General features: G+C 41.5%; 1 protein-coding gene across 10 annotated transcripts in view; it reads right to left on the reverse strand.

Annotated features, from left to right (window-relative positions):
- Positions 1–1,444: 1,444 nt before the first annotated feature.
- The window catches only part of P4HA2 (prolyl 4-hydroxylase subunit alpha 2), a 55,462-nt gene continuing 39,041 nt past the window's right edge, over positions 1,445–17,865 (reverse strand). For 6 of the 10 annotated variants that reach the window (XM_073355636.1, XM_073355642.1, XM_073355634.1 and 3 more), the window contains 8 exons: positions 16,001–16,071; positions 12,268–12,367; positions 10,637–10,690; positions 8,478–8,537; positions 8,343–8,408; positions 4,298–4,366; positions 3,313–3,409; positions 1,445–1,915 (listed from right to left, as the gene is read on the reverse strand). In XM_073355636.1, coding sequence (XP_073211737.1) covers positions 1,845–1,915; positions 3,313–3,409; positions 4,298–4,366; positions 8,343–8,408; positions 8,478–8,537; positions 10,637–10,690; positions 12,268–12,367; positions 16,001–16,071 — 588 coding nt within the window. In that variant the 3' untranslated portion in view covers positions 1,445–1,844. Of the gene's footprint in view, positions 1,916–2,519; positions 2,978–3,312; positions 3,410–4,297; positions 4,367–8,342; positions 8,409–8,477; positions 8,538–10,636; positions 10,691–12,267; positions 12,368–16,000; positions 16,072–17,865 lie in introns of all 10 variants that reach the window. The other 4 variants (XR_012160225.1, XR_012160224.1, XM_073355639.1 and 1 more) reach the window with 4 other exon arrangements.

A 17,865-nucleotide genomic window follows, 5' to 3' on the forward strand; every position in this document is an offset into this window, starting at 1 on the left:
CTTCCAGCCCTCAAGAGGATGTTGACAGATAATTGTTTTAAGTATTAGTTCATTCAACAGTTACCTTACAATGGAGAAGAAATGTACAATGGAGAAGAAATCAATGTTCATCTTATGATGACATTATGGGTGCAGTTAGACACGGCAAGTTAACTGAATTTTCTTTCACTGAAGTCTCTTCTGAATGTCAATGCCCATAGTCTTTAAGCAATAATGTAGGTTTTTACGGTTTACTCTAAGGCGTTCACTTGAAATCACTAATACTCTAAAACGTTCACCCTCATACCAGTACTGGCCAGAAGAACTCCCACTGAAGTCAACTCCCTGGCACATCTGCACAAGAGTCAGCCACAATCTGGCTCAGTATTTCTTAATTTTTCCCTCAAAACATGTCTATTTCTTCTCAATTCTGCTAGACCTTTTGTGCTATTCACTCCCCATAAGTAATCATCTCATACTTTTTGAAGAAATTGTAAAGCACCTAAATACAGATATTTGGCCCCAATTTCTACTGTCTTGTGCTTTGTGTGGTCTTATCCTCTAGCCCTTGCCCCTTCATGAAACCATTATGATTTGGAAGCACTTTACAGTCCCTTCACATGTGTTAAGTGACCAACACAAGATGCAAGGCAGCCGGAAATCTGGCTCCTTGTGTGTCTGGTACAGAAGACAATGATGACTTGAGCACAAGAACACATGCTCCAATCTATCCAGACACTTAAGCACGTGCTTAAACTTTGCTTGTGAGTTGTCCCGTTGACTTCAAGTTAAGCATGTACTTAAGTGCTTTATTAGATCGGGGCTTCCTGCAGCAAAGAGGCACAGTACTATGCAAAGGAAACGTATACTTCTGGGATGAAAAAGTCACAAAAATGTGAAGGCGCCACACAAAAATAATGAAAATGTTTAAAATCGTAACTAGAGACTGTCGTAAATCTACCTATGTATTTTTCAAAGATTTTAGGTCTCCCATATACAATATTTCCTAAAGATAATGGAAGCATAGGAGTTTATTGTGTTGTAGATGTTTTTGTATTTCTTATTTTAAAAATGAAAGTGACAATTCTGTTAACTGGAGTAAGCTCAGGCCCAAACCTGGAGGTTCTTATTCAAGCAACGCATCCACTGAAGTCAATTCAGACAAAGGAAAAACCCAGGCCAAGTTACAACATTGTAAGCATGTTGTAAGATTTCAATACAGCTACACCAATTTACACGCTCAGTCTTGCAAGGTACTGAGCAACCTGAGCTCACTCTGGTTTCCCTAGGAGGTGTGGGTGCCCAGCACCTTGTGTGATCGAGCTCCGAAGTGCTAGTCCAAAACATTTCTAAACATAAACATTTCTAAATGAAGCAAATGGCCCAGACCCATAGATAAGCTGGGACACAGCATTAGACACAAGCTCACAGCAGAGGACAACTTTTTTTTTTTTTGAAACAGCATTTATTTTTTAAAACTTGCAATCCACAGAAATACAATAAATTTAACACGTACACAAAACTTTGGCTCAATGAAGTATTTAATACCTAAAACATCTGAGGAATGAAAGGCACAAGACCAGGCGCTCAAATGCACTGAATTGCCAAAAGTGCTGTTTGCACTGCTATAACAGAAGAGACAATTGGGAAGGTGTGGTGAGAAGGTGAAACTGGGGGAGGAGTGGGGAAAATAATAGTTACCGAGTACTGCCAAGTCATTGCAGCCTTTTGCTTCTTTCACTTATAGAGGTTACATTCTTTTTAAAAAGTGCCAGAGCTCTTTCATAATAGAAGATGGATCATTTCTTAGAAATGAACTGAAAAAGAAAGGGACAAAAAAGGAAGAGCTAGCAGCAGGCTGGATTTCAGTCGACCTCTGTTGACCCACAAGGTCTTAAGAACTCATTCCCTCTTTCGTGGAACCATTTGTTTGAAACTGTGGAACAAAGAGATAAATTAGTTAGAACTGTACATGGAGCCTGTATGTAACCTTCAAAGTTTGGTTTCTACGGATGAAATTTTGTCTGGATTAATAAAATGAGGTGGTTGAACTGGATGGTTGTGTTCCTCCTTCTCCCGCACAAGAGCTAAAGAGACTCAAGGGAGGAGGTGCAAGGTACCTTTCCAATTCCCCAATTCTGGGGCCAGTCTTAACTTACAGCTATGGTGGCAACATTCCCCTTTGCATTATTCTGCCAATTTGGGATCAGCCCACAGTGCGGGCTGCTCTGATAATTCTCCCTCTGCAATGCCCTTTATGCTGGAGTGGGAGAATGGGTGGTGTAGACCTCTGTGTATTCCCATAAATATCCTCAGCTAATCAATCCACCTTCTATATTCCAGCACAAAGCAGCTGGACAGAGGATTGAGGATGTGGGCTTTTGTTCACAGTCTGGAAGTGAACATCTGAGGCCCAAAGGTAGAATTCACTTTCCATTGGCCTGACGTCAAAATCGATTTACTTCCAGAACATGTTGTAAAACTGTCTATTTTGAATAGGTAATGATGGAAAAGATATTCCAGTGCAAGGTTAGAATTACCTGGGAGAGAGACACATACACATGCCAACTGCTTTACTTAGGGTGATTTGAAAGTAACCAATTCCTAAGTACGTTGCAGAAAAAGCTCTTCTCTTTGTGTTCCATTTGATCTTCTCTGGTGCTCTGGAAGTGTCAGTGCAGTAGAAAGTGTTCAGATACTATTTAGTCAAAACTACATTGTCACTTTCCAGGTCACCAGTTCAGCTAACGAGTCCACCTTCTATATTCCAGGCAGAGTATGTCACCTGGGGATATGACCACAAAGGGACCTCTGTAAGTACTTAGGTCCTATCCTGCAAACACTTATACATGTGTTTAACTTTGAAGCATGTAAGTAGTCACACCGACCTCAGTGGGACTACTTGCACATTTAAAGTTAAGTCCATCTATATGTTTTCGTAGGATCACGTCTTGAACCCCAATCATCCTTGATTTTCACGGCATCTGGATCTAGAGATCTACAATATGGAAACAGCAGCCTTATAAGTGTTCTCAACATGAAAAAAAAAGATGTTCACAACATTGACCAGAGAATGCAATAACTGGGTGTCATGTGTGATTTTTATTTGACACAACACTGGTGGAGTGATGTGTATTTATGACTCAAAATGGCAAAAGTTAAAATGGCAATGCCACAATTACAGAATCCTTTTAGAAGAGAGTTCAAATATTATCTTTTCACTGAAAGGGGAATTATTAGACAGCTTCTTTTTGCGAATACAGACTAACACGGCTGTTACTCTGAAACCTTGCAATTTTTGTTACTAAAGGCAAGTAGAGGACAATGACTTACCCCATTTGCAGCCTACTAATACTGGGCAAGCTGCATGCCTTGTTCGATAATCACCCTCGCCACTTCTGAAAAGATTGTACCAAAACACTGCTGTCCCCTGAAAACGAAAGCCTGGATTAAACAAAGTTCAACACAACTATTCAGAATGAGTGTGTGAGAGAGAAAGTAAAAACACCAAGTATCTGGCTCTCAGTAACGTCAAGCTTATGGCTCACTGCTGACAGTATATCAAAATTAAATAATTTAAGCTCCAATTAGTAATTTATCTCACCTTTCTCTTTGCTCTTCTGAGCTTCACACCTGTTAAATAAAGAGCCACTCATTCCATCCCTGCCATAGTGCACTCTGGGTTTATGGGACTGTCTAGATCTTTCTTTAAATTGATCCGAGTTTTCCCTGTTTCATTCCTATGTCAGGATGTGAGGAGCTATAACTCTGCATAAGAAAGCCACAGCTGCTGTGCTAACTTGCTTGGGCAGCCAAGTCTTAACTCAAACTCATGCATATAAATTGGTTGGGACTCTTTATAAGTCAGAAGGAACTAGGGACAGGGACAAGGGAGCCCTGAAAGGAGAAAAGCTAGGTACTGCCATGCTAAAGGGGAAGCTCAAGATGAGGTTGCTTTTTGTTCCTATTTAAGATAACAAAGGAAAACCCTAAGTAACGGGCAGATGATGTGTTTAATATCTAGTATGGGTGTACTGTGTCTGGAGCAGGGGGTAATGTTACCTCCATGCAACTCCTTTCCTGTTAAAAGCTGCCCTTTGTAGAAATTGTTCAGATTGCCGTTCTACAGCCACCCAGAATCGGGTATCATTGCTTTCTATAATGGCAATATATAGGCCCATAATCTAGGGCAGCTCTAAGTAAGTCACTGCTACCACTCGTACCATGTAAGTGTATGAAAGCAACAACGTTTTCACAAACTTTACTGTGCATGTGGGGAAAGAGGAGAGGGACTGTATACAAATAAAGGAGCTGTTACCTTTTGGGGCCAAATTGCAGCCCCAAAGTCTGGGAAAACTGTAGCACCTCCAGCTTCTACATCACTCATCTGGGAAAATAAGTTAACAAAGTCACCATAACACAAACATTTTATGATGCAATGTCAGAGCATGCAAATCACAACCACTGAACCATTATAAAAGTGCCCAAAGCACCAGTGGAAACACAAAGTTATAACTCTCATACTGTATAAACAGACAATTAATTACATGGAGGATGCTGAATTTGAAATGTGAACAGAACACACAAGACTTGTATATAACTATCAGGGTCCAGACACCCCAAAGGGAGAAGAGGGAGTCTGAACCACAAAGAATAAGCAGTGGTTGTATACAATGTTGTGTATAAAAATATGCCAATTAAGGTTTTTATGAAAGCTTATAATGTTCTGAACTTGATGGTCATTATGAGATATGTATACAGACTCTGGTTTTGAATCTATGTATTCACGTATGTGGAATATGCTCCTGACTATGGATATGATTTTGTCACAGTAAAATTAAGCAAAATTCACAGAACAGTCTTGGTAGAAAGGACAAAGTCAGGGTATGGTCACAGCAGAGCTGAAGCCAAAGTCCGGGGCTGACAGCCTGAACCCCACCATCCAGGGCTGAAGCAGAAGCCAAAAAAGTCATAGAGATCTCTTAAAGTCATGGAATTCATTACCTCATCGTATCCTTGCTCATGATTGGTACTACAATTTCATGTACACCTCCCAAGCTAGTTGTTTACACAGAACTAACTTCAAGGACCCATCCATTGTCCAGCCAGGCAAAGATAAGAGTGGACCATTTGAGTTAATGGGAAAACACTGAAACAACTTGAAACTGACAAGAAAACCCCAGTCTCGCCAAACTGAAAAAGGAGGTTTCAGAGTAACAGCTGTGTTAGTCTGAATTCGCAAAAAGAAAAGGAGTACTTGTGGCACCTTAGAGACCAACCAATTTATCTGAGCATAAGCTTTCGTGAGCTACAGCTCACTTCATCGGATGCATACTGTGGAAAATACAGAAGATGTTTGTTTTTATACACACAAATCATGAAAAAATGGGTGTTTGTCACTACAAAAGGTTTTCTCTCCCCCACCCCACTCTCCTGCTGGTAATAGCTTATGTAAAGTGATCACTCTCCTTACAATAAAAAAGGAGGAAATTTCCTTCACCATAAATGAACACAGTCTGGGGACAGACCTACACATAAAACACTACAGCTTGAGCCACTGTAGCATTTTAATGAAGATACTCTATGTTGATGGGAGAGAGCTCTCCTGTTGGCGTCGTTAATCCACCTTCCCGAGAAGCGGTAGCTATGTCGGTGGGAGAGGTTCTCCAACATGGTGTCATCTACATGGGGGTTACGTTGATATAACTATGCTGCTCAGGCATGTGGATTTTTCACATCCCTGAGCAATGCAGTTCTACCGGTAAAGGTCTGTAGTGTAGACCAGACCTGAGAGAAAGACTCTTACCCCCGCAAACCCTGTTAAAAGGAAAAGGGTTTGAAGTGAAAGGATCCAGAACTGAGGGACAGTCTTGAAGACATGAGGCTGTCTGTGAACACTGGATTCCCCCCTTGGGGCTAGGGGGCATGCTGGGAAAGGCAAAAGGCAGTTGTATTAGAAAAGGGATTTTTATCTGATGTGTAAATGTAGAGACCTGAGGCTGGGTCTTTATGTTTATTTTCTGTGTAACTTTTATGTGTTTGTCTTCCTTACTATGTCATCTTTGAATCTGTGGTTTTTCTATTAAATAAACCTTTTATTTTTACCCCCAAACAGGTTGTGCAAACTGTGTGGAGTGTGTCCCCCAAAGTTAGCTGGTAACAGGGGAGCAGGTTTCACTCCTTTAGGGGTGACGAACCACAGAGGAAGAGTCTTAGTGTCTGGTAGCTAAGAACTTGGAGTAGATGGATGTGGGGACTCAGAACGGGAAGGGCTGCTCAGAATAAGTAGCCTGGTGGGCTTGTAGGCTTGCTATTGGTGTCAGGGCTTTGAGCCACAGCAGCAAGGTACCCAAAGTTATAAGGCAGGAAGTGAGAGAACCCCTTACTGGTCTGGGTGATCCTCAGAACATCTAAGCTTGGTCCATCCTTTAGGGTTCTTAAAGAAGCCAAAGATTTTTGTTCACTTCACATGTATATGTTATATAGCGAGATAAGGTGGGTGAGGTAGTATCTTTTATTGGACCAACTGCTGTTGATGAGAGAGACAAGTTTTCGAGCCACACAGAGCTCTTCTTCAGGTCTCGGAAAGGTACTCCCAGCGTCGCAGTTAAACCCAAGGTGGAACAGATAGTTTAGCATATGTAGTTAGCACATATTCTATGGAACTATTCAAGGTGGAGTGGCCTGTTAACACCTCTGCAATCATAGGACAAAAAGAGGGTGTTAGTGCATTTCAGATTGATGTAATAAGCCATAAACTCAGTGTCTCTGTTCAGTCCATCTGTTCAGGCTCATCTTTTGAAAGTGTTGTGCAGGTTTTCTTTGCGGATGAAGACTGATGGGTCAGAAATGTCTCTATGTATTTCCACTGATTTCAATAGCCTTTAGATCAGGCCCTAGGTGAAGAGGTATAAAACTGGGTTTGATTCTGCTCTCTTTGAAGTCAACAGCCCAACCACTATTGCCACCAATGAGAGCAGGATTGGATCTTGTGTTTTGTAAATATTACCGTCCTAATTGTCATCACACTTTCTCATTTTGATTTGTTTTTCTGCTTAAAGAGTAACATTATTATTACTTTTGTGTCCCAGTTTGGTACCTACAATAAAAGGGCACAAGATGCCATTGGCATTAGGGGCCAATTCCCTCTCTCCCCAATCTAGAAAGCATAGTGCATGCAGCTTTGCAAATTAAAAACCTACATTTTAGCAACAAAACAATCTTTTATAATAGGCACCTTGGACATGCTGACATGCTGTACATGTCATATAATAAGGGACATTTGCTGTTGTACATGTACCACTGACAATGTATGTAATTTTTATTTGTTTTAATCTCAGTCAAAGTTAGTCAGAAAATGTGAAAAGCCCAATATGAGCTGTGGCCACTGAAATTTCATCCTAACTAACAGACCCATTTGGGACCACTGTTTCGGACAACTGTTTCATTGTTTCAGTCAAGTTGTTTCTGGTTGTTTTTACAAGCTACACTTGACATTTGAAATATCAGCTCATTCAAAACATTTTGCAAACAGGGTGACACCTACCCTGTATCACCCACAAACTATACTATATAACAGGACTGAAGACCCAAACTATTGAGATAATAAATAGAGGTTATCTGATAACTGTAGTATGTCATTGTCAGAATAAAACAGCCATGAAAGCATACCCAGGGCCATATACAGCTTGGAATCTGCTTGCAGAACTCCCATTAATTTCAGTGGGGATGATGCATGGTAATCTAGTGTATATGGCCATTAGGTTCCATGCTGGAAATGCACCACACTAACATTACTTTATTTTCAGTACTTGCATTTGTAGCAGAGTTTCTTAACTGAAGTAGCATTTCGTTAGTCATGTCTCCGTTTGCAAAGGTAATAACTACACTACTGTATATTAGCTTTGAGCGCAGAGTTACAAAGGGGAAACTGCCAGAAGATCCACAACATCAAGTGCTATCAGACACTGGTGAAAAAGATGGAAGTCCCCTTGACAAACAACTGATGGCCAGGATGCTGAGTGAAAGGTTATGTTTGAAGTCACTCAGCCCCTTTTGAAGTTTCACTTTGAAACTTCTGAGTCAAATTCTCCTCTCACACCCGTGCAAATCCAGTGAAGCCAATGGATTTGTTCCAGTGTAAACAAGAGCAACATTTAGTCTCTATTCAAATTATGTTTTCCACATTCGGGGTAAGAGATACTGAACTGTGATAGCAGCAGATGGTGTGAGAACAAGGAAATCCCCACTTTCAGATGCTATAGCTTTTTAGTTAGCCCGTATTACAGCTTGTACGACTGGTTATTTCTAAATGTGATGCTACGGAAAGCATCACTCGACACGTACAGGATTATCATACTTACATAGTTTAAAAAAGTGGCCACACGATTTCCAGTCCCTAAACGCTTGAAAGCATCAGGTTCATCTTTCTATAAAATTAAATGAGAATCAACTGCAAACTTCAAGAGCACAAACAACAAGGACACAGGGGTACTTACATAGTTAAGAAATGTTGCTAGCCTATTTCCTTCCGTTTTGAGTGTGCTGTCAAAGGGTCGCTGTAATAGATAACAACTTTAACCCAGGTTCCAAACAGGCTCACACTAATGTTACATGCGTGTAGCTCTCTGCAAAAACAATTCCAGTAGTTTGGCACAAAATGTGGACACTTTATATGGAGTCACATATAAAGGCATTACATCTTGTAGCCAAACTAGGTTTGCAAATGCATGCAATGTGCACACTGGATAAGTATACACAGAATTGAATCAACGCGGTTCTTCAGCAATCAGAAGCGTCTGAATGGAAATTTTAGGGCACAGAGCACAAACATTCTGCAAATAAATATTATAACCCTTGTGACATTTTCATTGTGGATGGCAGCTGTATTGGGATTACTGGACTTGATCCAAAGCCCACTGAGGTCAATGGAAAGATTCCCATTCACTTGGTGGGCTTTGGATCAGACCCCTGGTTCTCCTAAATGTCTGATGCAGCTGCAACAGTGCAGGTCTAACCAATTGTTCCCACATATAATATACTCTGCTCTGGGAAAAGGAGCAGAGTATTTTTAGCTAACTGTGACAGGTTGTAATAGCAGTAATGACACCAGCCAGACACTTCCAATTGTCTGGGATTAATGAATGGAACAAGAATCCCAATTTATCATTAATCCCCAGAAAATGCTTTGAAGCCTCATTCGTTATTGTTTAGGAGTGGCATCAATCACCCACCTTCAAACAATACAAGTGACAATTTATTTCAATCTCTCAAGTGCCAAAAGCAGTAAGGAATTTCAGCCAGGAGATGTTAAAATGCATGGTTACGAAGGAACAAACAAGAAAGTCCCAAAGATTATACAGGGAATGGAGGAAATCAGGATTAAAAAAAAAAAAAACATTCAAAAATATAAACAATTTCAAATCAATTTTGGATGCAAGAATACACGTCTGTCCTGAAATGGGTTCACAAAAGGCACTGTGTATGTTTTAAATCACAATCAACTTGAAATAAAAAATTAATAAGAAAATGTTTAGAACTTGGACCTTGACAGGCTTGCAGCCTTTCTGCCAAATGCAGCCTGTGTGAAGATTTTGGAGTTTTGGTTCCTAAAAACAGGTCTGAAAGTTTTGAGTGATTGACAGTAGTGCTCAAAGTGGGATATACTTTTATATTAAAAAATAATTTTAAAAAAATCACTGTACAAAGTTCTGTGAGCAAACAAAGAACTGCAAACTCGTATGGAGATTGAAATATGGAAATCTGCAATGCACACAGAGTGGAGAGGACCAGTCCAAACCCATATTGAATCTAATTGTTGCCTTGCATTAACTTAGGGAGGAGCTGCACTTGGAATTTATCTGGTAATTGCTGCCAAAGTGCCTAATCCAAGAGTAAAGATTATGTTGGCCAATTTGACGGCTAATTTGCGTTCTTTATTAAGATTCTATCAACCTCCTTTAGTTCAAACGAGGATTTAAATGTATTTATTTGCATCAAGAGATTACACAGACTCCAAGTTAACAGGAAAGTGATGTTCAGTAAAGCTAGCAAGCCAAAACTTGTTTATGAGCAGTAAGTTTGATAATGAACACAAGCGGTCAGTGTTGAAGTTTTGTTTTAATGCTGACGAAGGCCTCAATCCTGTATTCAGAAACATGAATGTGGAACTATGTGCTCCTGAAATCAGTGGGACTCTGATGGGTGCAGGAGTCCATGCTAGTGGGTCCAAATGCAGAACCAGAATCTGAATTCGGATTTAACCATAACACACTAACAAAACATTGGTTTAAAACAAGCAGTTATAAATGGAATACATCAAAAAAAGACAGCAAACCATAGCTCCCCAGTAGGGTTGGCACGGACACTGACTGCGTTTAGGTGGCACTCGTGAACTACTACTGTCTTTTTCAGCCTGGTACTCAGAGACCCAATTCTGCAAGGTTCCAAGTACCTCCTGCAAGCTGTTAAATACCCAAGCGAACAGGAGCAGAGGTCACTAGTCACCTTGCAGGGTCAGGCCCTAGGTTAATAAATATTAAAATAATTTTTCATGAAAACAAACATCATATCATCTCTCAAAACGAACCTTATTTTAAAGTACTATTTGCATTTAGCATTAATGTGAGCATTAATGAGTTTGACACTGTGATCTTACCCTTGAGAAATCAAAATGTGGCTCATACTGTCCTCCCATTCCATAATTAGCAACCTAGGGTGTGGGGGAAACAAACACATTTAATTGCAAATTAGATAGTTGGGAAGACAAATATTTTCTTCTTGGAGGCAAAGACCCAAGCCATATCCACCCACGGAGAGGAAGTGGCTTTTGACAGGACTGCATTGCACTCTTATTTTGTCACGTTATGTTTAATCCACACTTTTTCTATCACAAAATGAACACGAGTACCTAAATAAATATAAAGGGGGAAAATGTTTTATTACTTTGAAGGGATGTCTAATTAATTGAATGTGGTCACTATAACAGTCTTCCCTTGCTGGATCAATTCAGAAACTATTTTAAAATATTAAGCAGAAACTTTTTTTTTTTAAATAAAGCTGGAAGTACTGGTCCTTTGGCAATGTTCTGTTCGAATGTTTGACTATTATAGCAAGAGGCAAACAAATGAAAGAAGAGAAACAATGATTTTTCACATGCTTGTCCACCACCTCTTTCCACTTCTATAAACACATATAATCCACTGGCCAGGGTGTATTATGTGCTCCTCTATGTGCCTGATCCACAGAGGCTGTGAGTCTGTTACAGCTCCAGCTAGAGAGCCTGGCTTTAGTGTGTGCATTACACATGCATGGCCAGTTTCATACACGCAGATGGAGGAGGACAGGGAGGGTCAAAGGTGGATTTAAACTACCTTTCGCCTCCTCGGCTGTTTCCTGGTATGATTTAGTGCAGCCTCAGGGTCGTTCTATACTCTACTCAGCAGCCACAGCCACTAAGCGACTATCTGGCACCTGACAATAGCCAGAGAGGAGCAGGGCTCCAGCCATACTCTGACACTCCTCCAAAACTGCAGTCTACAAGGGGGATGTAGAGATGTTCTGGCAGCTCTGTGCCACTTATGGAACCCCTTACTGCAGGGCTATTCCCTAGGAACAAGATGCAGACAATTCACATTCCCTTTGTATCATCAGAATAGCACAAAAGGGCTGGAGCAGGGCTGTGAACTGGGCTCACGGTCTCCAAATCCTTCTCTAGGGGATCCTAAAGGCAACAGCAATAAGGATGTTATTTTCCTTCCAACCAGGAATCTTCATTTAAAGACTTTTTATTTTTGCCAAATCTTGGATCCCTGCCCAAAGCCCGTAAGCACAGAGAACATTTTAAATAGACCTGCGTGGCTGCCAAACTAAGAGAAAGAATCCTCCTCTCGGGGGTGGGGCTGCTGCACCTCCCTCTAAATGGCAGGACTGGCTAGTGGATTGCCAATGCTGCAGCTTCTCTGGCTCCACGTCTTATTCCTTGGCTGCCCTCTATCCTTCCACGTTGGCTAACCACAGGGAGAGCAAACTGACCCATTGCACAGCTCTGTAGCAGGAAGTGGAGTGCCTATGACACTCTTCATGGGGTCCCTGTCCACCCACACCATGGGAATGTGACAGTTCTGCATCGCTTAGGCCTTCTGAGACCTGTTGAGCGAGATGTTTGGGAAAATATCCCCTTCCTATACCCACTTCCACGTCAGGCCCAATCCTGACCCTCCTGACAGGCGTGGAAGCTGCTTACAAAGCATCGCGGTGTTAACCCAGGTAAGAAATATCAGAACCAACCTGCAATAGTTCAGCTGTTTTTACTGTTAATCCCGTGATATGCTGCATTCGGTGATTCACTCTGGCAACAACAGGATCATCGTGTTCCTCCAACCATGAACTGGGCGTGGAGGCGAGGGGAAAAGAGAAAGAAGAAGAAAAAAAAAAAAGATGAGAAATCCAATGTTCGACTCAGAACAGCCCTACTTCATTATCTTACCTCACCCAGCTTGTCTCTCTAATATCCTGGGACCAACCCGTCTCCCACTACACTGCATACGCCTTCACTCTGCCAGACACAGCTTTACCACATGACTCTATACCAGAACTTTTGGTGGTTTCTGCAAGGTTTTGCCACCTGCGAAGTACTTCAAATTTAGTTTCAGTCACAGACAGCAGACGCAGGTGTGAAAGGCTTTGGTTTTTGTTTTTGCACAGATATAGTACAACTTTTACCAATAAAAACTGCAAAAAGTGGGTGTTCTCTCTCTAACCTAGAAGGTGAAAGTAGAGGAAAGAGCTTCCAGGCCTAGCAAAGGGCCATCAACATTCTTATCCACACACAAGCCAAACCTTTCCCCTTTTCTCTGAGTTTAGTTCCCCACCTTGAGACATTTTGGGCTTCATTGTCTGAGGTTCTGGCCACTTGCTGATACTATTTATTTGTTGAAAAGTGTGATAAAACATATATGCAAAAAACCAATCAAAGGCAATAACCTTTGAAAAGCTGGAGCCACCCCAGCTTATGTGGCTTAGCAAATCAGCGGCAAAGGTGCTCCCTTACATAAAATCTTGATAGACGAAAAAGCTGAGTGATTTGCAGGTTTTCAAGGTCTATAGTGATTTCAAAGATTCTGACAGGTGTTTCTCGTGCATCCAGAACCACCGTGGCAGTTACGGAGTTAGCTGTACCGATTGTTGGGCTACAGCTCTTGTGCTCATCTAAAAAAAAAACCCCCACAAACTAGGAAGAATGCAGCTTTGCAGGCTTGTGATGCTGAAGAAGTTGGTTTGTTTTGAAAAATGTTACTCTCGCATACACTGGCAAAGAGGACTGAAGAGACTGCAACCACGGGGTACAGACAGTAAAGACAAGCACATGGTTTTTTTGGGCCAGTGCAACCCATCAACATCAGCTGAAGCTGTATTGACCTGGCTGCTGCGCAAACCTTTGTTGCGTTAAGCACAGAAACATGTCTGCTGTTCCTGAAATGTGCAGTTATTCTGCCAACCGCTAGATAATAGGAACCCAATATACCCACTAGTTTAAAAAAAAAAAATTGTGCCTTCTGTTAAAACCTGTCCTGCAACCACAGATTGCCCTGTCCATCAGATATCCCTGCCCAAGATAACACAAGATGTAGACATCACTGTGATTCCCTCCTCCCCTTACCAAATCACTACATTCTGTTTTTAGCACATGGCTCAGTTTGTGATCTCGGCCTTTAAGCAAAACTTCCAGAGAACATTTCCACCTTGAGATTTAGCATTGGAAATCTAGGTGCATGTTTCTGGTAGTCTAGGTGCAAAATCTGATTGATTTTTGGATTACAAAAAAGACTTCCCCCTCAGAAGTTGCTGTGTTGCAGTATGTTGGATACTCTCTATAGAGGTCTGATTTTCCTGAATGAGAAAAATGAAAACACAGCCAGCAAAGGAGGTGGAAAACATCATGCAGGGAAGTAGGGTAGAGGTAATAGTCAAAAGACTAGGAGGTTGAAAATGTGCATGACACAGTTGAAACATAGCACAACCACCTTTTAGCCTGAGGAAACCCACAGTCCTGGCTCTCCCGATACTGGGGGAAGGCAAGGGGAAATAACAAACGTCCTTTTCCTTGAGACGATGAACTTAACATATGAACTGATGCAATAGAGAGAAGCAACTGGGCTCCCTGAACCTGACATAAAGCCCACTGAAGTCCAAAGAAATCTTGCCTTGAAATGCTGGAAGGTTTTCCTGCCCTTCCTCATCACGTTTACAATTTATTGGCTTACTCTGGCAGCAACCCGCATAGCACACATCTAGAAACTGAGTAAATGCTCTGCAGGAACTTGACGAGGGAGGGGCAGGAGATAAAACTGATTAACCTTAAAAAGGAAATATAATATGCTTCCCTTTAGAAACAGATGGCAGAGGATTACAGCCCTGAACCTGGAAAAGGTATTAAGGCCAGGTTGACACTACACACTTACTTCAGTATGACTACATTGCTCGGGGGTGTGAAAAATCCACATCCCTGAGCGATGTAGCTATCCAAACCGTAAGCCCCTGTGTAGGCAGTGCTATGTCGGTGGGAGAGCTTCTCCTGTCAACAAGGCTACCGCCTCTCACAGGGGTGGAGTTATTAAGCTCTCCCGTTGGCTTAGATCGTCTTCACCAGAAGTACTCCAGCTGCACAGCTGTGCTGATGCAAGTTTGTAGTGTAGACCCTCAAACTTGGTGCAGTAGAGTGAAGGCAATGGAGGGATTTAAAAGGGGTGTTGACGTGGTTACATTGTATAGTTTCTAAACCTCTCTATTCACCATTAGAAGTTTTTCTAAAAAGATATGCTCTAGATCAGGGGTTCTCAAACTTCACTGCACCACGACCCCCTTCTGACAACAAAAATTACGACATGACCCCAGAAAGGGGGACGGAAGCCTGAGCCCGCCCAAACCTTGGTGCCCTAGGTATGGTGGGGCAAAGCCAAAACCCCACTGCCCTGGGCGGCGGGGGATTGGTGGGCGGCGTTAAAGCCCAAGCACTTTAGCCCCAGGCCGGGGACCTATAACTTGAGCCCTGACACCCAGGGTTGAAGTCCCTGGGCTTTGGCTTCGGCCCTGGGCGGTGGAGCTCAGGCTTCAGCTTCGGTCCTGAGCCCCAGCAAGTCTAAGCCAGCCCTGGCGACCACATTAAAATGGGGTCGCGACCCACAGTTTGAGAACCACTGCTCTAGTTCAACTACAGGTATTGGACTTAAAGCAGTAATTAATTCAGGGAAGTTCTATAACCTGGCTTATGCAAAAGATCAAACCAGATTATCACAATGGTCCCTTTTGACCTTTAAAATATATTAATCTATGAAGGTTTAACTTCTCTAGAAACATAACTTTTATAACAATTTTCAACATCAGCAGGGTTTTTGTGAGACTTTATGTGCAAAGTATTATAATACTGCTCGATATTCCAAACTGTATATTTTGAGTTTTGTTTGAAAACCATTTGGTACAGGTCGTCTTGTTGCCAGAAGGAAAGGGACAAAAATATTTGTGTTTTTAGATCAGTAAAGCTGGATAGATGCTCCACAAAAAAACCCCTGCATAATAAATTTCTATTCTATTATTCTAAATTGTACATTAACATAAGGATTCATAAATCCTTAAATCCAGAATTAAAGTATCTTTATAGTTAATATCAGTGTTACTGCTATTTAAAGTAATAGAGGCTATTGTCTATGAGTCTCGTAAAGCATCTAAGGCACCAGAATTTGCACACATTCAACCTCCAGAATACAAAAATAAAAAGCATTAATTAAAGGCCATAAAACTCATTGTCTAATCTTAGATGTAGTATAAAACACAGTATATGCAATTAAAGCGATCTAATCAGATAGATAGCATTCTTCATTCTACACTGTCAATGAAAGCAGGCAGACAAGGGAAGAATGTTAAGAAGAGCATATGGACTAGTGACAGCTACACCACTGCATTCAGGTTGAGTGGAGCTTGAAGACAAAACAGTAGGATGCAAGTTCTTTCACAGTCATCTTACCTTTTTGACACCCTGTAGTTGGCCACTGTTAGGACACCTGTTTTGGGGTCACGTACCGTGGCTCGTGCCAACTGTGTCAAAAGAAATGCCAAGGACAAAATTAACAAAGAATAAACAGTTTAAAAAAAATCTGTTTCAAAATTCTACCAATTGCCTATTTCCCTCCCCAATTGTCAGACTCCAAATTCCTGGGTTAGATATATTTCTGGGTGAAATTCTTAGCTTCAATCTGGACCTTATTCTGATTTCACACAAGAACAGTCTATGATGCAACGTGGATGAGCTATAGCGGTCATCCTCCTGATTAGAATCTGGCTAAGGGGGCTGCATAAACCATGGTATCCATTAAAGCTATAATTTGACGTTGCTTGACTAATAGGTTTGGAAAGTACTTTTGTCTGAAGTATGGCTTGGGTCGATATCAGCAAGAAGGAACAACAGAAAATTAATGACCCATGAAGTTTGTGTCCTTACTGACAGAGAAGAAAGAAAGTTAACTCTTGGATATTCTCTGGATTCAGCCAGATTATTTCAAAGGTGGGCTGGGGTAGATCATAAGAATTGCATTGTCGGAGAAAAACACAGTTCTCACTCTTCAGGTTGGGTGCAGCAAGTCAGATACACTTTATTATCTCAAGCAATTGCACAGAGGGAGACTGTGCACTAGGACACAGGGTTTCCCCCACCTAGGCAGGTCTCTCTAAAGATAAACAATTAAAGCAAGCATTTATACCTTTATTATGGACAATAATGAGCAACAGCTGCATATTGTTTATACACATTCCTTCACGATATCTTATTTTTCTCACCAATTTCTCTTATAGTCTACATTCTATTCTTATCTAATACAAGGTCACAACAGCCTCTCTCTCTGTTCTTTTCCCACTCGGTTCGAACAATCCCCGCTTCTACAAATCTCACGCTACTAAAGCTAGAGTTAGCTCGACTCCAGCTCATTTAGAGGCCTGTGCCCAAATTCCCTTTATCTACTTCCACAGCATTCGGTGTTCACAAGGAGTGGGTGAGAAAAACAAGGACTTTGTTATGAAATAGGTTAGGCAACTGAGGAATTCACAGGATCCAGCTCAATGAAATCACAAGGGAGCATGCTCATCAAAACAAGGGAGCCCTCAACCCGTGTACTTGATGGACATTGCCTCAATGGAAGTGCACAGGCTCATTGTTTCTCTTAGTGTTGGGTTTATTAGGTACAAGTGCTGGGAGCAAGAGTGTTGGGCTGGGGATGTATCTGCTGTTGGATCAGGTGAGAATGTTCAGCACTGTGGCCTAGCAGAATGAACCCTGAACTCCTGAGTTCTAATCACAGCTCTAACATGGATTTATTGTATGACCTTGGGCAAGTCACTTCACTGCGCCTCAGTTTCTCCATCTGTAAGATGCAAAAGTTTCACCTACACTACAGGGATGCTGTTGGGATAAACAAGTTATATCACTTTGAAGATGAAGAGTGCCAAACCCACTTACTTACATGTCACCCCCATTCAATCACAATCCCTCTTGACTTTTGTATTTTTTTCCAATGCATAATCACATTTTCCTTCATATTTCCCCAAATGTGTCATTCTCCTGTTTCCCTTCCAATCTGCTTGTTAGGTTTCTTGTCTCTACCCGCAGCTCTTGGCACAACTTTCCCCATAATTCTGACTAATTTGGTATTTTGTTCCAGAATTCTGCTCCATGATTCATAGATATTAAGGTCCGAAGAGACCATTTTGATCATCTAGTCTGACCTCCTGCACAATGCAGGCCACAGAATATCACCCACCCACTCCTGTGAAAAACCTCTCACCTATGTCTGAGCTATTGAAGTCCTCAAATCGTGGTTTAAAGACTTCAAGGAGCAG

Source organism: Lepidochelys kempii, chromosome 8, assembly GCF_965140285.1.
Source record: "Lepidochelys kempii isolate rLepKem1 chromosome 8, rLepKem1.hap1, whole genome shotgun sequence".
In the NCBI taxonomy this organism is placed as follows: domain Eukaryota; kingdom Metazoa; phylum Chordata; order Testudines; family Cheloniidae; genus Lepidochelys; species Lepidochelys kempii.